The 22,886-nt window shown below is 45.6% G+C and overlaps 1 protein-coding gene across 2 annotated transcripts in view; it reads right to left on the reverse strand.

Moving 5' to 3' along the window:
- LOC138521154 (zinc finger protein 75A-like) overlaps positions 1-22,886 on the reverse strand; it is a 111,727-nt gene that overhangs the window by 84,073 nt on the left and 4,768 nt on the right. For both annotated transcript variants that reach the window (XM_069633732.1, XM_069633733.1), the window contains exon 2: positions 5,661-5,787. In XM_069633732.1, the coding sequence (XP_069489833.1) occupies positions 5,661-5,787 (127 nt within the window). The remainder of the gene's footprint in view (positions 1-5,660; positions 5,788-22,886) is intronic.

Below are 22,886 nucleotides of genomic sequence, written 5' to 3' on the forward strand. Positions count from 1 at the left end.
TCCCAATCCACAAACCAGTGCCACTGTGTCTGGTGTGCATGCATGAGTCAGCCCCACAGTGGTCTCTGATTGGACCACTGTTAGTGTGCATGAGTGGTACAGACCCTTGCCATTGGAGTGCGGAGTTTGATCACTCACCTGAATTTGGAATAAGGAGTCACACAGCCATTCCAGCAGATCAGAAGAGGAGCCAAGAATCCTGTGTAGCTGTGCAGACAACAGGAGACCAGAGGACAAATCATGAAGAGGCCTAGCGAGCATTCTTGCTGCTGTCCTGGTGAAGCCCTGCTGGACTACTTGACATCCGAAGACCCTTACTAGTGCTTTGACCCTTTGTTCCCACTAGTCCAACCAGTGTTAACGCCTTCTCACAAACCTGCAGGATGGAGCCTTCAGAAATGTACCTAGAGCACCCAGTGGACTGACCAGCTCAATGTTGGGCTACCATGAAGGAAGCATCGCCATTCTGAGTTTTTGCCTGGAACTTCGGTAGTCGCCAGCTAGTCCAACAAGTCGCGCTCCTGACAGGTTTCAGAGTCCCAGTACCCAGGGATCCTGTTCTGGAGGGCTTCTTTTGGTCAAGACTGGAGAGACACCTGCTGTCACCTGTGTGTAGCGACTTGCTGGAACCGGCCATCCCCAGTCTTGTAGTATGTCCTAAAGAGTCCTGCATCAGTGCCTGCTTCATTTCTTCACTAGAAAGGGTTGCACTCAGCTCCTGGACACAATGGAAAATGCCTAGCAACAGCAGCTCCTGGGAATCTTATACTGGATCCAACATCGGGAAGACCTACCTGCAGCGACTCCCATTCGACCTGCCAAGTCCTTTGGGAAAATCGGAGTAAGGGCAATGAATAGTCGCATGCTTACCAGTGCCCCCATTTCCCCCATTATAAGTGTTTGTGAAAAACGTTTATTTAAAAAGAACTCTTACTTAGACCCCTCTGCTAAAGGAACTTTGTGAACTTTTAGGCACAAGGTCCCATTCAAGTTAGGGATTGGACTCAAGATTATTTAATGTTCACTTGTTAGGAGCTTATCACTTGTTAGGAGCTTATACAGGAAGCAAACCCTGTTTCAAAGCACCCACAGGGCTACAGGAGGGGACAGGGGATGATAGACAATGTAATTACAACAATGTTAAATAATGAAATACAACAAAGTAAGAATAGACAATGGGGAGGGGAAGACTAACCCACTTTGCCTTGTGAGTGTTCAGAACATGCAAGGGCAGAGGGAAGATGGGTATGGGATAGGTGTTGAGGTACTCATGGAGAGCAGCAGGTGAAGTGCTATGAAGAAAGGTAAGTGCAACCTCCAGTGGTGGAGGGTGAGCCGAAGCAAGTGCAGAGGATAGACAGCAGCCCGGATGATAAGATGTGGTATGTCAGGGTTCAGAGGATGCTTAAGGGCCCAGCACACCAGTCAAGCTACTGTGCAATTAGCAGGGGAGAAAAGGAGTGAAGGAAGGGGTAAAGTGGAAGGTCTTGAGGCGCTTCTGGAATTTAAGGAGGTCCTGCTCAAGACGAAGAGGGATGGGAGGCTGTTCCAAAAAAGGAAGCCCTCTGAGGAAAGCGATTGATCACCTGCTCTCTGCTTAGCAAATTGTTTCACATGCAAGGAGTTGGTACCAGAGGAACACAGGTGTCTAGAGGGGGGGGTGTTTGGTCAAAAAGAGTTGCAGAGGGAGTGGTCCCTGGCCCCAGACAGCCTTGTGGATGATGCAGAGGGATTTGAATTTAATCGGTGCTGCGATCGGGAGCCAGTGAAGACTTTGTAGGGCAGGAAAGATAGGGCCCCTGGGCTTGAGGCCAAGGATGAGTCTTGCTGCCCTATTCTGGATTAGCTGGGTCCGGGGGTGGGGGGGGTCGCAGAGTGTACAAAGGTAGATTCAGAAGGAGGCTATTGCAATAGTCAAGCCTAGAGTTAACCAGAGCCCGAGTAACATCGAGTCTCTGGAGAAAGGTAGAAGTTCTTTCAGAAGGAAAAGCTGAAAGTGGGACTTCTTGGTAACATCCCGAGTATGAGGGAATAAGGAGAGAGAGCAGTCAAAGAGGACTCAAAATGTTTCTGGCTTCCGAAGAGGGAGCAGGGGGGAGAGCCCATGCAAGAAGTCCAGAGTGAAGGGAAGATGTTGGGTGCCAGGGTCCCAATAGGGAGGATCTCTTTTCTGCTGGCATTGAGGCAAAGATAATTAGAAGTACACCAGCCCTGGATGGCTGAGAGGCAGTCAGGGATGAAGGAGGGTGCAAGGGTGTCTGTAGGAAGTTTGAAGAAGAGTTGTCTGTTGTCAGCATAGCACTGGAGGTTGGGGAGAAGGAGGAAATGCCAGCAGTTAAAGTAGATGTTAAAGAGCCAAGGTGAAATGATGGATCCCTGGGGGACGCCACAGGTGGAAGAGGAAGTAGGGGAGGAGAAGGTGCCCAGTATGACTTTGTAAAAGCGGTCAGTTAGGAAGGAAGTCAGCCAGTCCAGTGCCTGCTCCGAGATACCCAGGGTTTCATGGAGCCTTTTTATGTGGACAGAGTGGTTCATTGTGTCTAATGCAGAAGAGTGATCAAGGAGGATGAGGACAGCAGGGGAATTGGAATCAAGGGATACAAGCAGTTCTTCGGCGGTGTGCAAAAGCGCAGTTTCCGTGCCTCGGACTGCCATGAAGTTCAGTGTGGCAGTTAAGTTGGGGGGTGGGGGGGCAACTTCCCAACCAGTTTCCCCAGGAAAGGGGTGATGGAGATGGGGTGATAGTTGGTCAGGCAGTAATGGTCTGCTGACTGCTTTTCAAGGAAGAGGGGCACATGGGAGTGCTTGAGGGAGGATGGAAAAGAACCAGTACCAAACGAGTGGTGACAAAGATCGTGAGAGAGGAAATGTAGTCCCCGATGGTTCTGGATGATCAAGGGGCAACCTGTTTGGAAGAGACCTTCATGGAGTTGACAACTCTGGTGACTTCTTCCAGAGAGAGAGAGTGAGAGAGAGAGAGAGTGAGAGAGAGAGAGTGAGAGAGAGTGAGAGAGAGTGAGAGAGAGTGAGAGAGAGTGAGAGAGAGTGAGAGAGAGTGAGAGAGAGTGAGAGAGAGTGAGAGAGAGTGAGAGAGAGTGAGAGAGAGTGAGAGAGAGTGAGAGAGAGAGTGAGAGAGAGTGAGAGAGAGTGAGAGAGAGTGAGAGAGAGTGAGAGAGAGTGAGAGAGAGTGAGAGAGAGTGAGAGAGAGTGAGAGAGAGTGAGAGAGAGTGAGAGAGAGTGAGAGAGAGTGAGAGAGAGTGAGAGAGAGTGAGAGAGAGTGGGAGAGAGTGGGAGAGAGTGGGAGAGAGTGGGAGAGAGTGGGAGAGAGTGAGAGAGAGTGAGAGAGAGTGAGAGTGAGAGTGAGAGTGTGAGAGAGAGTGTGAGAGAGAGTGTGAGAGAGAGTGAGAGTGTGAGTGAGAGTGAGAGTGAGAGTGAGAGTGAGAGTGAGAGTGAGAGTGAGAGTGAGAGTGAGAGAGAGAGAGGCGAAAGAGGAAAAGGAGGAGGGTGAGTGATCAGGGGATGCAAGAGAGTGGGAGGGATGGGTTGGAAGAGTGTGTGTCAAGGCTGGTCAATGTGTCCTGGGTTTTGGAGGTAAAGTGAGTGGCGAGTGCACTGCATGGGGCCTGTTAAGGAGTAGGGGCAGAGGATACTGCGGACGGATTGGCAAGTTCCCTGAAGATTTTGAAGGGTTTCTATTCTTGTGGGCAGTTTTTTTTATCCCTCTAGAACTACTCACCTTCCCATTCAGGTGTTTAGGTCAATTGTATGCATTTTTAACCTAAGGTGACTGTACATATGTTTGGAGTCTAGAGTGTTGTGTGATATTACCTGCTTGATTCATTTGCCTAGTGTGTTATTGAGCCTATAATAAATCTATTAGTTTTGTACCTCAGCTCTCCTGAGACTTAGCCCTGACCACTCTCCACACTTATCTTGATTGGGTTTGGCTAAACTCCCAGAATTCCAACGTTCACTATAGCTAGGCTGGCCTCCTGAAATATGACCACCAGGCCATATTTGAGAAACCCATCTTAACACCCACTCTGTGATGAGATTGCTATGTCATGTTCGGCCAAAGCCAAACTTGTATCCCAGTTGATACAAAGTCCCCAAAACTCTGTTTTTTTTCTCATTGATGTCCTTAATGCTTTCCACAATAGCTCTTGGGCATCGTTCTTTTACGTCTTACCAGGACTTTGTAATCAGATTCAATGTACTTAAAGATTCTGATTTATGCACGTTTTACCACCTTTAAGATTGCTTCAAGAATATCTTTTGCTGCCCCATATTCCTCAAACAATGTTTTGCACAAAAAATATTTTGAACGAATTGTGCTGTTGTAAGGGGTAACTAACAGGGTAATACCTTATAGTTGTGATTTACATACCTGCTCTATATCCACTCCACTGCAATTCCTATTTAAAGCATGTACCTCTAGCACTGGAACTACTTTCCCATCCATTCCTGGTAGAACCCCAAATGAATTCCATTTATTCTACTTTCTTTCATCTAGAGCAAGTCACAAAAAGGTCAGAAACAGAACTGAGGTTTGAACCAGTGGAGCTTTAAGCTCCAAAAGGACTGATCGTGGCCACTTTTAAGTCTGAAATACTAGGTTGCCCGGCGCCAATTCACAAAAAACTCAAGCTAACCAACATTTTGTTTTCTTCTTTTTTTTAAAATCAAGGAACAACAATTTTTCTCTTCTGAAAGTTGCCTTTGCAGTTTGGTCTGCAGCAGCGTGGGTATTAACTGACCGTAACCTATGCCTGGGCGTTTAAAAGCAATCATCTGGACCTCTCAATGTATCCTCTTTGGAATACATTTAGTTTCATCTTTTCCAAACTGCATCTTCCTCGGTAAAATTACCAAAAGGGATTTCACAAATCGCTCTTCCAAACTATATATTCATTCAATGTACATTTCATTGTTAATTCTTCTTGCTTTTGCATGACTCCTGACGGTCACATATTTCTTTTCCCAAAAACTGAGCTCTTCTTGGAGTCTGAAAATGCATTTCACTCCATTTTCGACTGCCATCAGAAAAGACCGGTTATGTCGGCCTATTATGCTCATCTCAAGATATTATTTAATGCATCACATTGCAAGTGCACATCATTCCTTTGCTCCAAAAGGAATTCACACTTCTGCTTCCCAGTACCTCTTGCCACCACCTTGAACTGTGCCCGGGTCATTAGCCATGCTGTTCCTGGCTTCAGAATAGGAGACTCTTCTCCTGCTACTTTTAGCCATGCTTTCAGGAAATGCCTTGTAAAGTGGTGTTCAACTAAGACCCATCTTTACAATATCGCAGGCACTGCCCGACTGCCAGCCCCATACCTCGACATTCCAGGGCCATTTGTAAATAGGGGAATGCAACCATCACCCATGTATGAAGTTCACAGTAAGTGCATGCTACAGAGTGCTTAGAAATATTTAATTTTCCTGACAACCACCCTGGCAACCATGCCCTTTTACAATTTAAACCCAAAATATCAAAAAGATATCTGTACAAAAGAGAGGGATAAAGATTGACACCCACATTCTTCTACTTATATTAAAGTCTGTAATTCAAAATAGCATCTAAAAATGGCGAAGAGGAACAAGACTTTGAATTTCCTACATTCTATAACATTAAATAAAGATATCGACACCTTTACCTAGCGAAGTCAGGGCTTGGTTTATTTCCTTCATCACATTCTTGTAAAGATCCTTTTGCCAGTTCTGTAAAAGCTTCCACTCCTCTTCCGAGAAACAAGCAGCAACATCGCAAAATGTAATTGGAGCCTGCAAAAGAATATATTTGTATCATATATCAACTTAATGAAGGGAATATCTTCTACATAAAAAGCATATTTATGTAAAACTAGACATTTTCTTGTATTTGCCTTGGAATCATGAATGTTCTTTTCAACGCGTGATTGCAGTTTTGATTTGACTGCTTATATATAGTCTCCTTTACTGAAGGCCATTCTTTTTCTCAAAAGTAAGTGCAGGCACACGCTCGAGACAGACCTGTCGGTAAAAGGAAGAATATTGAATAATTCAACTTTGTTATTTAAATAATTTTTGTATTGGCTTAACATAAGCCAAACAAGAGTGTTGGCTCATTTTTAGGCCAGCACTTTGTTTTTGCAGTTTGTCTGCTTTCTTGAAATTTTTTAAGCAAGAGTATTATCATTTCCGTTTGTGCATTTTCAATTTGTAACTGTCTAAACCAATAGATCAGCATATTTCTTTTCTTAGTTATTCATGCACTTCTCATTTATGATGTTTTCTGGCAAAATAAATATGTTTATTGTTTTCAATTAGAGACTACCCTGATTGCTTTCTGAGTCTGGAGTAGCCCAAATTCAGTGGTTCAGTGATACATTTTGGTACACCAACCAAATTTCATTATATAAGAAATTTTCAAATTGAATTTATAGCAGTATGGACCTTAGTGGTTTTACTTAGTTCACAGTCCCTTTCCATCACTGCTTTTGGGACACTTCCCCTCCCCCCCTCTCTTTGTGTCGAAAACTCTCGAGACAAGCCATCTGTTAGACTTTCTCTACAACACTTAGCATGTTATTTCTCTAAACAACTCCTCCCTTCCGGGGAGCTCTATAAGATTGTGAGTAGAATATATTAGATAAATACACCCTAGTCTTCTCTCTTCTAATGGACACCAACCACTTTCATCGGAACTCAAAAAAAAGCGAGGTTACCCTCCAAGAAACAAGCCAAATCACAGACATAGAATATGTACAAAATCCTCCAACTATCGTTCTGGTTTTTTGATGCCTCACCACTCCTCCTCTGACCATCAGGAGGTGTCCAGTCAAAGTTTCGAAACAGTTTTGAATGTCAAAAGTTCCGACACAAAAAAGTGTCGAAAAAAAAAAGGTTTCGAATTTATTTCATATTAAAGGGTTTATTTTAATTTATTATAGTTAAGTAATTGTTTAAAAAAGAAAAAAACTGGGGTTTGGGGGAGGGAAAACTTTTTTTCAACACTTTTGTGTTGAACTTTTGGCATTCGAAACTTTGACTGTCGAAACAGTCACTAGGAACCCATCAGGATGGTCATTCTTCGCCTCTTTTTCCACCAAAACCTCCCTACATGTGGAAATAATTCAAGGTGAAAGCAACTAGCCAGCCATAAAAAAATAATTCTACACATACACAAATCACGCCATTTCTCACTTACAAAGAGTCAAATATCCCTAGCCAATGGCTAGTGGCCTGTATACAGTTTGCACCTTGTGCCATATGACCCTTGGTTACCCTCCAAATAAGCCACCGATTAGCGCCTTCCATGACTGCCATCTTCTTAACATTGGTCATTCTAAAGGGAACCAAATAAGCTTGATCTACCTTTCTACATGCTCATGGAATGCTTACCATCACACCCTCACTCCATGTTCCTTAACCTTTTAAATGCAAGGACGAGGCATCTCGTCCTTGACATTACGTTTGTAGTGCCAAGGACGAGATATGTGAGGAGGAGGTTCTCCTCATGGGCCGTGGATTAGATTTCTTTCAGTTTCATGCACGCGACATTAAACTGAAAGTAATTTCCACCACGGCAGCCGCAGTGAATATGAAAGGTGAGTCTCCACCTTTCTACCCCCTCGATCTGCAGCACCATTGTGCCGTTCAGATCGAGGGAGGTGTCCCCTTTCCAACACCACCTTTTTTGAAGCATTGCTGCGGGTGGATCGGGCACAGAGCGCTCGATCCGCACCGAGCAATGCCTATTAGACCACCAGGGATCCGTTTCTGAAGTGGGGGAGGAGAGAAGGGCCGCCTACTATGTAAGCGGCCCTCTCCCCCCATGGCCCCCAAAGCATTGGGCCAATACCCTGGGGGCAGATGGGTGATCATCTGCCCCCATGGAAGGGGGCAAATAAAAAATAAACAGTTTTGGGTGGTGGTGGTGGGGGCCACTAGCCACCAGGAATTGTTTGCAAAATGAAAGGAGGTGGCCCCCCCACCCTAAGTGGATGTGGGGGGCTCCTCATGTAGCCCTCCCTGGAGGCAGATTTCTGCCCCTATCTGCCCCCAGGCAGGGCTACATGAGATGCCCCCCCATCCATTTGGGGTGGGGGGGAGAGGGCCACCGGAAATGTTGGTGCAGGCCCCCCCCTGAAGCATGGAGCTGCAGGTTTGGGCCCCCTGGAGGCAGATGGGTGCCCATCTGCCTCTAGGGAAGGGACCCAAACAAAACAAACAAAAACATTAAAAAAAAGTTTCATTTTGGGGGTTGGGGGACCACTAAACCACCATGGATGTCTTTAGTGGAAAGAGGGGTGCCCACGGGTGTCTTCTTTTCGGAGGTGCATAGAGTTCCCGGTTTTCCTTGGTGGCTTCGACACCCTAGGCCCACATCTGTTTGCTGTTCACATGAGCAAAATCTGCTCTGCCGAAAGGCTTTGGGTTACCAGTGGGTTAGCCTTTTCCCTTTGTGCCCAGGTAGGTGCACCCACACACGTGAGGTACCGTTTTCATCGGGACACCTGTGGAAACACGGGAAGGTATGACATTTGTTCTGTTTGCATGGTTTTCATAACGTTTCGACCCATTTGCTGTTGCACTGTCACACAATCCTTTCATTTCCCAAATGTGATCTACATTTATTTGCTGCTTTAGGCAATATACACTTTTGTAACCTGCACAAGTCACCTGCCCTTCAAAAAGTCTGCCTGTGTCCTTTCAAAAAATGTGCCCTTCCTCACCACATTTGTTTTCCTTATTTACACATGCCAAGAATGTCCGTTTAGGCCGCAAGCATAAAAATCCTGTGAACAATGGCTCAGTTTTTGGCTTGTGCTATTGCTTGTTTTGTGAAACATTACAAAAAATTTGCGATTTCCTAACTGGAAGAGTCGGGGGAATGTAGTGGAGCATTGTTTCTCAAAATTCACCGAAGCCATTGCCTTAACAGGCTAAACATGTCCACCACATATCTTTTTTTCAGTCATTTTCTCGATTTTCCCCCCAAACTATGGAATTTTTCCCTACATAGTTGTTGCCTGACCTGCAGAATTTGGTCTACTTTTCAGAAATGTATGTCTTTCTTTCTTCCCATTCAGCTTTCCTACCCTTCTCTTCCAATTCCGTCCACACATGTTCTATTGGAAAAAAAGGCCAAAATTGCCTACCTCTCACAAAACGGCTGGTAACCATATCAAAATATGTTCCACTGAACCTGTTCTTGAAAGCCTGGAAAATGGGGAATTCACCACAGCAGACCATTTTCCCTAGCACTTACAAGGAAAAAACCACAGGCTTCTGTGTACATCATTTTATTGGCATTTTCTGAAAAAACCCAACATTTTCTCACTTTTTGGTTATTTTATCTCACCCCACTACAGCCAAGTAAGATCCCTTGGTGGCGTTACGACTGCCTACATGTGGGAAAAAAAAGGGGCCAAATTCAGCCGAGATATCTCATGTAACAAAAAAGTTACAACGGATTGAATGGCGACATACCAAAATCACCAAAAAGGGCCTCGACACTGGAGGGAAAACCCATGCCAGTTAAGGGGTTAATATATACCTACGATCAAACTGTCACTTGCACCTACTTTAACGCTTTTTCATTTTCTTCATGATTTTGCGAAGGGCGAGTTAAGGACAGTCTTGCTGCTGTCTTGGAGCTGGGAAGGAGGAGCTCCTCTAACACCTGTGTGGCGTTCAACCCATTTCAAAACCCCTCCTACAGTTAATGCCGCTGCGAAGGATGAGTTAAAGACAGTCTTGCAGTCTGCAGGACTGCGAATGGCGAGGAGGACCGAGGCAGTGGCATCAGCGACAAAGTGAGGTAATCCTCCCCTCCACTATTACTGCGGACTAAAAACATTTGCTAGCTCCGGTGAGTTCAGCGAACCCTGTGAGGTACTGGGAGGCGGCACGATGAGATCTCCCTTTTGCTTTCGATTCTTTAATTAGCTGCCTCCCCTGGTTTTCCGCTGTGCTCTGTCAGATTGCCAATCTCAAGAAAACTCTCCCGTGGCCCGGACACTGCGAAAAGCGCCTGTCCGATGGGTGGTCGATAAGAACGGTCTTGGCCCATTGCGGGCGCATCGTGCGCCTCCCCCGTAGCTCGATTTATTTGGTTTGAATAACACCCTGGTGTGCGCGGATCGCAAGCATTGCTCTCCTGTGACTTTGAAGGTTCAACAGTTATTTTTTCCTCTACGGGGGGGTCGGGGGAGTGGCCTTGTTGGCTATGCTATCAGTTTGACACCTCTAACGGTACCAACACCTCCTTACAGTGTGGGAGACACAAAAGCAGTTCATTATGTCATTGAGGGCGTGAAGTCGGACTCTGGCAGCCCTGTGAGCCAGTCAGGTGTTCCTCCAGACTTCTTCCATTTTTATAATAACTGTTTTATTATTCTCCTTGGAGAAACCTCTCAGAAACGTTCCTTTTTTTAAATTATATTTTTTTATTGTTACTGTACGAACTTTTGAACTGTGGAGTTAATGGTCCCTTCAGGTATTTTATTAGATGTAAAAGATGATCTTGTTTGATTTTTATTTTATGTCTCCTCCATAAATCAACTCTTCTCTGACAGATGTGTATATTAATTTCATCAATTTTACAGCCAGCCCACAACCCATGGTCTGGCTAAAGAGGCGGCACTCCACTTGCAAACTTAGCACTTTCTGTATCTCTCTTTTTTTGATTGAACTTAAGAAAACATATGTTTTTAGCTATTAGCCACGTGGTTATTATCAGTTTTTGCACTGCTTTGCACCATTGGTCGTACTTCAGCATTTTTTGCACTTTTGCACAGTTCACTCTTGTAGAACTTGCAGAAGCTGCATTTATAATGTCCAATCGCAAGGCTAGAGATCCCCCAAAGGCCCTAAACAAAACCAAAGAGTAAATCATGTATGATTGGCCCAAAAGTGAAGGGGGCTCAGACCTCCCACCAAACCTCTTTGAATGACTATCTAAAACAAATGGCGGAAATAATTGGAGAGAATAATGAACACGGAAAATGCTAGAGATGGCTTTTTCACAACCAGGTGTATTGGGGGTATGTCACCACCCCCACCGCGTTCAAACACAAGCATTCATTCTATAGTGGGACATATGAACACAATTAATCAAGTGGGGGCAGGGACACCAGTTCTCTCAAGTAGGCCCATTGGTGATTTGATAAAGTGCATTAGAAGGGGGTACAGGAGGGAGCGAACAGTTCCAATTATCACTTGAACCGGGTGAGAACTCTGAACTCCGTATCCAGCATTTTCAGAATGCTGGAAGTGGTTTTGGATAAGAAGCTGGGCCCTATCCTTACTGGCGTAGCATCTTTTCGGGAATCCACCAACATTTCCTTGGATTACCTAATTAGAGGCCTGAAAAGGTACGTTTGGGAACTTCAACAAACCATATCTAAGAACTGTGTGGCCTACACAACACTTAAGGCTGCTAGTCATCCAAACCCATCCCTTCCAGCACCCCAGAACAAAACTCAGGAGTACACAACCCGCCCTAGTAGAACCTATGCAAACCTATCAGAACAGGCTCAGGTGGCATGGCTGTTGCACACATTCCCAAAAGGTACCAAAGTACCTACACACCTCCCTTACGAAACACAGGTGTGCTGTGTATCATGCAAGGGGTGGCAGAAACTACAGTCTCCCGAATAAATAAAACATCCCAATGGATTAACACTCGTTTACCTGGAATGAAGATCAATCCAAGGGGCATCTTTATGGCTAGAAGGGTTTCTTGGGTAGGTAACACCCCAAGAGGAGAGGGGGATTGTGTAATAGTTTCAGTAGTGCTGGACTATTTGACTACAGTACTTAATTCCAAGTGGCACATGACAGGACTTAATAGGAATACAAGCACTTTCTTTTTTTCCCCCCTAGCCGCCTTCTACCTGGCACATTGGGATCCTTTAACTTAGCAGGCGGAATGGATAATGACAAGACCGCCCACATATGCGGGTTTGAGAGGTTCATGGATGGGGAAGGAGGCAATTATCACCTCAAACCGCTTCGATACCTTACAAGGAATCGAGGAATTGGATTGACTACAGCCCCCTGAGAAGGGCAGCTCAACCCAGAAGGGACCATTTGCCATGCCCTGTGATGCTTGATGAGGTGGTCCCTACGACCATTGAAGAGCCGATACAACAACCGGATGATGTTATTACGCTCGTCACGTGGACTATAGCAGTGGCGGTATCTAAACTATTAATGGGGGAACACAGTACACTATATGATGACCTACGATATTTTCTTGCAGGAGACGTGTGCAACAGTAACTGTCCGTTTACACGGATATGTTTCATTCTCAAACCCTGCACGAAAAAACGAAAGGGGTCACTGATTGGGGGGCGGTGGAGGGTGAGGGGGGGTGAATGACAATCTTGATAAAATCTAGGTTGATTTGTCAAACTGTAGTGCTGGAACAGACTACTTCCACCTCCAATGTCTAGTAGGAACACCCAAGTGGGGCTATACATTATTTTAGGTAAACTTCTAAAATAGCCCACACCCTACAGAAAAGAATTCACTGGGGGATCTAAAAGATCAGTTTGAATCCACAATCGCAAATTTGGGGATACGGTAACTGTTTTGGAAGGTGACTTTAATGCAAAACTGGCAAATGGGCCACCCATTTGTCTGGCAGATGAGGGCGAACACTTTGCCTATGGCATTGCACGCCCACAAATGTCTGACGATCGGATATGCTGGAGGGGACTACAACTACATTTGTGGTTTATGGAATGGGGAATGCACACCCTAAATTGACACATACTCTGATGTGCCAGGCAACATCACTTTCGCAAGTGCACAGGGCACATCGATAATCGATTACTGTTGCACCACGCTCAACATTAGCACCGGATTGTGGATTTTGCAGTTATTGAGGAAATAGTCAGTGACCATTTCCCTGGGCAATGTGACACCTATCAGCCTGGAAGATGTTTAAAGGGAAGGTAGCTAGGTACGAGGGTGATGATCGAACCTTCACTATTCATTTTACATTGACGGAGGTGGAAATAACTGTTTAAAAACAAGCACAAAAATCGCTCCCCTGGCCCAGAGGCGGTGCCCACAGATTAATTTAAGGCGGAATTTGATGTGTGGGTTGCAGTCTTGACAACATGCTATAACTCCTATTTACAACTTGGAGTATTTCCACATTCATGAAAATCTGCTATTATTTACCCTATATTTATAAAGCATGGGGGCACATATGGATAACCCTGGGGGAAGGGGGCAAAATAAATTTTTTAACAAAAAAGATGAAATGAAACGGGGGTGGTGGGGCACTAGGCACCAGGGATTTTTTTTGCCCCCCGAAAGGGTGGTGGCCCTCCCCCTCCCACACCAAGTGGAAAGGGGGCCACCCAGTGCTCCAGATAAGATTTTGGAGGTGGGAGTATTTTACTCCCTATTTTTAAACCTTGAGTAAATGTGATTTTAAGAGAGTAAAAATGACTTTTCTCCTTTGCAAGAGACTAAAATGTATGACATCCAGCCGACGTGTGCAGAAACTGTATGGAAATCATTACTATGCATTGTGACAGAATACAAAATACACCTTTCATTATTTCTGGCCATTTGATCTCTCCTGTATATATTTAAATGTTGAAATCACAAAAACCTAGCCAATTATATAGTAAAGCAAACATGAATTGTATTGTGTGTTTTGAGAGTTGATAATAGAATTGTCTATATGTTTAATGAAAGTCCTAATTTCCTGGAGCTATTACTACCTAATGGTATGCCAATGTTATGGTACAACAGTGCAGAGAGGCAAGGACTCCATGCTAAATTCTATATCTAATGTAGTGTTCAAATGGTTATTTATATAGCTCTTTTGGCAAAGCGCTGTGCATAGAACATATTTATCACAATTACCACCAAACCAAAGTCGGTACTCCTTCATAGACCTCGAAATGATGAAAGGCTGAGTTGGACTTGCTGGGATTCGAACCCACAACCTACAGATCACGCACAGATTGCAGCAACAAGTGCTCAACCAGCTGAGCTATCTTATTGGCTAACATCCTTCAGAGGTTGGCTAACTGAATATCGACTGAGGTATAATAATAACAGTACCTAGATGTATGACAAGCCATTCATGAAGCGCTACATAAAGTTAAATACTTATCTGGATTATCACAGGGTCAGGTTTTGTTGAGTTTCTATTTCAATTACCAATGTAACTTTCATCTGTTTGTTTTTGAACAGCGCTTGCTTGAGAGTCAGGTTTTGGATGTTTTAATTGTAGTCCTGAAGATTTGAGAGGTAGAACACCTGTGATCAGTGTAATGACAATCACTCACCCTTGAGCAAAGACTCTGCTGCCACTGACCATTTATAGTAATGTACCCCATTCACTGCAAGGTTGAATGGATGTAAACTAGACTGTGTATAGTCATCATTTTACACACTGTTTTTATAATTAGAGTGTAAATTAAATTATAAGTGTAAAAATGATCTGCCTCTGCCCGATTATGCACACAGCACCGGAACTTTGAAAAATACAATTGTGCAATACTGGTTTGCTTTCACTGGAGAAAAAGCATAACTTGTTGAAAAATAAGAATTCTCAATTGCAACTTAGATTTTCATCTTATTAGTTATAAAATCCTAACATTCTAGGAAAACATGCACAGTGCTTCAGACGCTGAATGGAAAGAAACCATGCCTTTTATCACTGTGTGCAGTTTAGTTTTTTGAAAGGCTTCAGAGAAATACTTTCTGTTTTAGAGGTGGCTTGCAATTACATCCATGTAGATAAACATCAAAAGAAGCCTTCTGGTTTTTGTCAAGTAACCTGACCTTTGCACTGACCTCTGCTTTAAACCTGTGTGTAAATGTACCCAGGAAAATAATAAAGCTGTCGTATTTACAAGATTTTCATGCATGAAAAGACCTGGTACCCACCTTAACTGGAGGCCTGGGGCCACCCCTTGTAGCCCTCCCTGGGGGCAGATTTCTGCCCCAGGCAAGAGTACATGAGGTGGCCCCCATCCAATTGGAGGGGAGGAGGGACTAGGAGTAAGTGTGCAGGCCCCCCAACAGACGGGGCCTGCATGTTAGGGCCCCCTAGGGGCAGATGGCTGATCATCTGCCCCCAGGGAAGGGGGCAAAATGAAAAAAATAAAAGGAAAAAACTAAACAAAAAGGGAGATTTTGGTGGGGGTGGGGGGCCACCAGGGATTTGTTTTACGGAAAAGGGGGGTGGCCCTCTCCCCTTCACCCTAAGGGGAAATGGGGGCACCCCTTGTAGCCCTCCCTGGGGGCAGATATCTGCTCCTAGGAAGGAGCATCTGACCCCAGGGAGGTCTGCATGAGATACCCCCCTCTTATCTGCCCCCAGGGAGGGCAGATTGAGATGCCCCCCCTTTCATTTGGTGTGGGGGGGGGAAAGAGGGCCACCCCCTTTACATTGGAAAATTCCCTGGAGGTTTAGGGTGCCCCTCAGTCCGCCCTACAGTGTAGTATACCATTTTCAATTTTTTTCTTTGTTTACCAAACTTCCCTTGGCGCAGATGGGTACATTAGTGTGCCAATCTGCCCCAGGGTGCCCAAGCCTTACTGCCCCACCCATTTGGGGGCCTGTCCCACAATTTTTGGTGGCCCTCTCCCTCCCCACCCCAAATGGATGGGGGGTGTACCTCACACAGCCGTTTGTAGGAGGCCCAGGGAGGCCTGCATGAGGTGGCCCCGCCCCCAATTTGACCAATGGGTGGGGCAGTAAGGTTTGGGTGCCCTGGGGGCAGAATGGCACACATTGTGCCCATCTACACCAAGGAGAGTCGGGTAAACAAAGCAAAAAAGTGAAAATGGTAGACAGCATTTTGGGGGGGCTGTAGGGCATCCCAAAGCGGCGGGGCATTTTGTAATAGGAAGGGGTGGTGGCCTCCTCCCCCCAACCCCCAATGGAGTGGGGGCCATGTCATGTAGCCCTCCCTGGGGGAAGATATCTGCTCCTAGGAAGGGGTACCTCACCCCAGGGAGCAGTGCATGGCAGTCCCCCCCCCTTACCTGCCCCAAGGGAAGGCTACATGAGATGCACCGCCCCTCCATGGGGTGCACCCCCCTTCACATTACAAAATTCCCCAGCGGTTTAAGGTGCCCCTCAGCCCCCCCCCCCTAAAGTGCAGTCTGCCATTTTCAATTTTTTTCTTTGTTTGCCAAACCTGCCTTGGCGCAGATGGGCACATTGGTGGACCAATCTGCCCCCAGGGTGCCCAAACCCTACTGCCCCATCCATTGGGGGGGCCTGTCTAAAGTTTTGGGATTGGCTTCTCCCCCCCACCCCAAATGGTGTGTGGGGGGGCACCTCATGCAGCCCTCCCTGGGGCAGATTTCTGCTACTAGGAAGGAGCAAATGTGTTTTCATTGGGTGGGGTGAGGTTCAGTAGACCACCAGGGATGGCTTGCAAGCAGTGGGGCATGATTGGAAAGTATGAGTGTAGGTTTGTTTATGCTGGGTTGACAATGGGTAATAAATGTTTTTATTTCGTTTACAGCTTTTTCTACGCGAGCAGCTGCAACGTTATGTGAGTACTGTCTTTTATATTATTCTATGGTTCGGGCACACGGTCAGTGGGGTGGCTGATACTGGGGCTGGATTGTTGGTGATGTGGGTGGGAAAGGGCCATCTGGGCAGCTATTTTAGTGGGCTGGGACAATTGCAGGGGAAGGCCACAAATTGCCCCCCATGCTAGCAGAACATTGTTTTTTCCCTGGGAGCAGATGTCTCCCATGTGGGTTGTCCGTCTGCCAGCCCAGGCTGCATCTCTGGCTGTGCTACGTTACAGATGTCACCTCCGGGGAGGAATGGGGATCCTGCCGGGGCTCCCTGGAGCGGCCGCTGTGTTTAGGGAACAGTACACCCACATGGTACATGGATGTCCATGGCCGGGGACATCCCCTCCAACCGTCCTGGAGTTGTGGCTGGGCTGCATTACAGCTTTTCCCTTCGGGGAGGTATTGGCACACTGCCGGGACTCCCTGGTGGAGAGAAGCTGTTACGCAGGCCAGACAGAGCTGCAGCAAAGTCGGCGGTAATGTCCCTGGCCTTGGGCACACTTCTCCTATGTGGGTCTTTGGCGGGGCTTGTTGGTAATACTTTCTGGGGAGATTTGCGCAAGTCATACCTCTGTGGATTCCCACGGGTGTCCTCTTTTGGAAAATGCATGGGGTTCCCCGTTTTCCTTGCTGGCTTCGACACCCTAGGCCCAAATCTGTAAGTTGCCCAATGAACAAAATGTGCTGTGCCGAAAGAAAGGTTTGAGGTTACCAGTGGGTTAGCCTTTTCCTTTTGCGCCCCAGTAGGTTCACCACACATGTGAGGTACCGTTTTCGTCGGGACACCTGCGGGAAGGTATGACATCTGTTGTAGGCAACGTCGCTGAGTGGACAGAGGGAAATGTCGCTGAAATTGTCTGGAAATAAAGACAATTCTCAGACATTCGCTCTGGCCACCCACAACACATGGCCTACCTTCCCACGTCCCCACACGTGTCCCGATGAAAACGGTACCTCACATGTGTGGGTGCACCTACCTAGACACCAAGGGGAAAGCCTAAAACATGGCTAACCCCAAGTCTTTTCCGACAGCTGAATTTCAGGATTTTTTCTGAAGCACACACCATACAGATATGGGCCTAGGGTGTCCAAGCAACCAAGGAAAACTGGGAACCCCATGCATTTCTGAAAAGAGGACACCCGTGGGATCTACAGAGGTCTGACTTGCGCAAATCGGCCCAGAATGTATTACTCAGAACACCGAAAAAAAGTGAACATTATGTTTTTTCCCCACCAAATATCACACTTTGTCGGGGATTGTGGCTAATAAAAACTGGGGCCATTTGTGACAGGTTCCTTGGGCTCCTTCTCCTTCTTTTGATGAAGATAGGGGCGAGCTCCCTCAGAGGCCACCCTGACCTGCTAATTATACCAAGTCCCGGGGAACTCCGAGGCGCAAGCCCCCCCTAGATCAGGGAAAAAGCCTCTTGGGCACAACAAACCCTGAAAGGATTGTACTCCAAAAACCACATAGAAAGTGCTGCCTTAAAGGTAAAGTCCAGTGGTTAAGTCCCTCTCTTTCTGGAATGTAGGTTCTTGATGGAGCGGGAGCGCCCAACTTGTTAGAGCGTCAGGCAAAACCAGTAAGGAGGTTGGTTCTTCTGAAGTATACATCCGGGATGATTATTGAAGCTCTTGGGGGGGGGGAGCTGGGTGATGTAGGAGATGACTGCCAGGTGCGGCATTGAGGACCACTCTCCAGGTTAATACAAGAGTTTGCAGCAAGAGTTCCACAGGGTCAGAAAGAGGCATCTGCGCGAGCGCAGAAAGATAGAGGGAAACAGATGCGGACAAAAGGCAGACAGGTAAGAGCACAGCAAACAGAAACCCATGCGGGGATGTAAAAGTAAGCGGAAGTCCAGCAAGAACACCCACAAGGAAATTAAAGGGTGAAAACGCTGAACAAAACGCAGCAGAGAAAACAAGGAACCGAGCCCCTAAGAAAGGGATCGAGTACAGATCACAGGAGAGTCAGAAGCCGTACAAACAGGTGTCGGGTGAAAGTGAGAATGACAGTGAAAAGTTAAACAGACTAGTGGAAAATGGAAAGAACCGTGGAGACGCAGAAATACAGGTTAACAGAAAGCAAAGTGAAGACAGGCAAGAAGAGTACCGTCAGAGTACCAGAGCAAAGCGGGATGTCTGAGAAGGCAAAATGCTAGAACTCCAGGCAGAAGAGTAAGAGCCAGGCGTATTACCCAAAAAGCAGATACAATGCAGTGAGCTCCTGTCACCGGCCACCAATATAGATGCGGCAGCCATGTTGGGAGAAGACTAGAACACTGAGGGTAGGTGGAACCGATGCAGTCCTTCGTGAAACTTCCTCCGCTGCCAGCACTTCACAGGCGGCGCATGACAATATGTTCTAACTCAATGAGCCAGAACAAAACAAAGTTCTGGTATATTATTTAAATACTGACCTAGGAGCAATGCACATTGCACTTTAGGGTGTGGCACAATGTTCTATTGCTTTGAGAAAATGATTAATGAACAATGAAATGAAATGAAATCCATGAATTCGATTCTATGTTTCGACTGTAGAAGATGATGAAGATCCATAAGATTGATAATGAATTGTATATGTTTTAAATAAGATATGTGTTTTGAAATAATGTAAGTTATAAAAGTTTCATTTGAACTACATACAACTAGAATATAACATTAAAATTAAAAATGATGTACTTAGAAAGAAACTGGCCACAATCTCACAACCCCATTATTGTACTCTAATCTCGTAAGCCGTTTTGGCTATATAAAAGGCCCATTCTCACGCCCAAAAAAAAAAAAGACTAAGCAGACAACACGCCTAACCTCTCTAAGGCTAATACCAACAACCTGAAAATCAACTCAGGAAAGACCGAAATCATGATCATATCCAAAGACCAAGGGAACGAAACCGCCATCCCATGGCCAACGGAAATGGGAAGCGGACCTACACCATCTAGGGTAGTAAAGAATCTGGGAGTTCTGATGGACAATACCCTAACCTTAGAACCACAAATAAACGCAACAGTGAAGGAATGTTTCTTCCTTCTCCGCACGGCAAGAAGAATCCTACCTTTCCTCTCCTTCACGCACAAAACACTCACCGTTGTCACCCTCATCATGTCAAGAATCAACTATGCAAACAGCCTCTACCTCGGAATACCAGAATACCTCCTGAAGAAACTACAAGGAATCCAAAATGCGGCAGCCAGAGTACTCCTCAAATTATCCAGAAGAGATCACATCACTCCTGCCCTAAAAACACTACACTGGCTCCCAGTAAAACAATCGCATCACCTTCAAAACCATGTGCATAACGCACATGGGGAGCAGAATTCATTCAAAAGAAAATAATCTACAAACCAAAGAGGCCCCTCTGATCCAGCAACTAAATCCGCCTGGAACTAAAACCATACCTTAAGAAAAAACTTGGAGGCACCTCCTTCTACCACTTAGCCGCAAAAACCTGGAACAACATCCCAAAAGAGATAATAAACATGGAAGATCACCATAAATTCCGAAAATTACTAAAAACCTGGCTCTTCAAGACCACAGACTCAAACTGAAAAACCAAAACAGAAAAAAGGACACTGACAGTCAACTAAACTGGAAAGGACACCGACAGTCCCAGAACCGACAGGAGCTCCCACAGTAACGGGACGGATGACACCAGATAGACTGAAACACAGGTGACACCCAGGGAGACGGACTCAACTACCCCAGACAATCCCACCAACCACCTCACCCCCCTTAGTTGTCACTAGGTACCAAGTGTCAATTGAATTGTCGAGATACTGACAATCACCACACTAGCTGAGTGGTGGACATAGGCAGATGCTCTGGCCACGGGAGTAGGAAGGGAGGCTGGTTGAAGTGGGGGACAGATGTGAAAGGGACATTGAATGCAAGATGGGCCCAGATCAGATCTGTGGCGCATCAGGAGAGACTACACAAGCCCAGCGCCTCTATTCAGGATAGAGATGCGAACTAACCAATTCCACTAACAATTCCCCCCTCTGCACACACCTCTCAAACTCCAAACCAAACACAATCACAAACCTACAGCACAACAAACCGCACAAACTTCTCTACACTGCAATACAACAATAACAAACAGACTTCCACAACAGTACACAAAGACTACCAGCCGCAAGCACCCCAGGCCCAGCCAACGGACCTAGCGGGCTGAGGCCGCCAACAGCACATCACTGCTCACTTGCACTTTTCCTGCTTTATCCCACTAACTTGCCCTCCCTCCCTTTTTCAGTGCCGCCAGTGCATCAGGGGACCACTCCGGTGGTGATAATGTTAAAGGACATTTGTACCGTGCACTAAGGAACTTTCTAATTATTAAGTATTTAAGGTGTCCTCAGTCCTTTTCTCCAGAAACAATGCCACCAAAGTAATGCTCGAAAACATACCGAGGTACTTCGCTGAGAAAATTGGACCTGAATTTATGAAGAATGGGAAAGAACGGTAGAGAAGAACCTTTGTTTTCTCGAAGTACGCTACCTGCACCAATGTTAAAAAAGTTCAGCTCTTGAGTTCCAAGCAGGTGGATACATTATTATTACAGCCGGGTGTTCTGGATCACCATCTGATTTCATCCCATTTAAAATGTAAGACTGAGATCATGAATCTGTTTAACACATTCTTAACATCTTGATGGTACCTGGGCAATGGAAGCGAGTGGTGGTTTGCCCACCGTTAAGGAAACCACCCACTCGACCCTGGTGGTCAGTAATTTCTGGATAATCGACTGCTTCTTGTTAAACAGTTAGAAAGAGCAATGGTGAGCCATTTAAGCGAGGATTATCTTCTGGACTTGGCTCAGCTTGGGTTTAGGACACTCTGCATACAGCTCAAACTATTTGGGGACAAAACTGATAGCAGTGTGTGCATGGCACTAGTCAAACTGGACCTGACCAAGGAATTTGATAGATTAGGTCATGCTATCTTTCTAGCGGTTTGAATTTGTATGGATTAGGGGGGGTCATAGCCGATGGTTAGCTTGATTCTTTTTGATCATCCCGATCAAAATCTATTCAGGTGGGCTCCTTCCCTACAGCACCTAGACCCTTGAACTGTGGTGTTCGACTCGGGTAATCTCCAACTCAACTCCTTTTTCAATCTTTACATCCATTCCTACATAATGGTTAAGATTTGCATTATTAAGTTGGGAAAGTTAAAACATCTATTGCCATTTCTGTTTTTTTTATCACAGTGTCCTGCCCGTGAATGCTTTTATTTCGGCAGAGCCCAACTTTAGTAACAGTATTTATCTGTGCCTACCAGAGAAATCACTAACTAGACTGAATTAGGCCCAGAATACTACCACTAGGTTACCTCTGAAATTCAAGAGATAAGAGAATATTTTGCCCTGTGACAACTGATAAGAGTTTTGTTCACGGCAAGTGACCAGCACATAAGGCAATTTATGAGACCAACCGTATTAACACGTCAATTTATTTGCCATCAATTAGCTAGAGACTTATGATCACATTTAGGCCATCTTCTGACTAATGCAAACATAGAATTCATGTTCCCAGGCACCCTAAAGAGACACAAAAGATGTGCCTCTCTTTAGACGGGTGATATGAGATGGGTAATACAAGATGGTTGTTCTGCTATTTATAGATCAACCTGCAAATAAAGATTTTTTTATTTAAAAAAATAATCAACTCAAATGTTTTTGTATTGTAATACAACCACAGTGTCTGTCTCGGGAGCAGATGTCCTCTCTTTATAAAGATCATTGCAAGACAGTTCTAAGCCTACTGCTGATGTTTTGCGCCATTAGTCATTACTAGCTTGTGTCACATCCAGACAGACCTGTGATTGTTAGCAAGTGCCACACTTAGAATTATGAACATTAGCCTGCGTCACTTCCAGACAGAATTGTGAATGTGAGCAAGTGCCAGACCTGGATAGAAGTGTGAATATTGCCTTGCGTTGCATCTACATAGATTTGCAAATGTTTTATTTAGAATTGTGAACATTAGCCTGCATCGTATCCACTCTGCAGGACTCTCAAATCTAGGTGTAGCTGCCATGTTTTGTCCATTGTACGATGGAACGTAATGTTTTACGATACCTAGGCCTCTCCGCCACATACAGGACTCTCAAATCTCAGCATCTAACCAAACTACGAAGGTCGGTTGTGACACATATAACCCACTAACCAAAAACCACAACATTTCTGCATACTTAACTCATACAAAAATCCACACAACCACCTCTTGCACAGCAAGCCGCACACACTTCACCACACCGCAACAAACACATAAGCTGCACCAACAACGCACGAGGGCTGACATCAATCCGATAATCGCACCAAA

This window comes from Ambystoma mexicanum, chromosome 13, assembly GCF_040938575.1.
Source record: "Ambystoma mexicanum isolate Mex_15411 chromosome 13, UKY_AmexF1_1, whole genome shotgun sequence".
Taxonomy (NCBI): Eukaryota; Metazoa; Chordata; class Amphibia; order Caudata; family Ambystomatidae; genus Ambystoma; species Ambystoma mexicanum.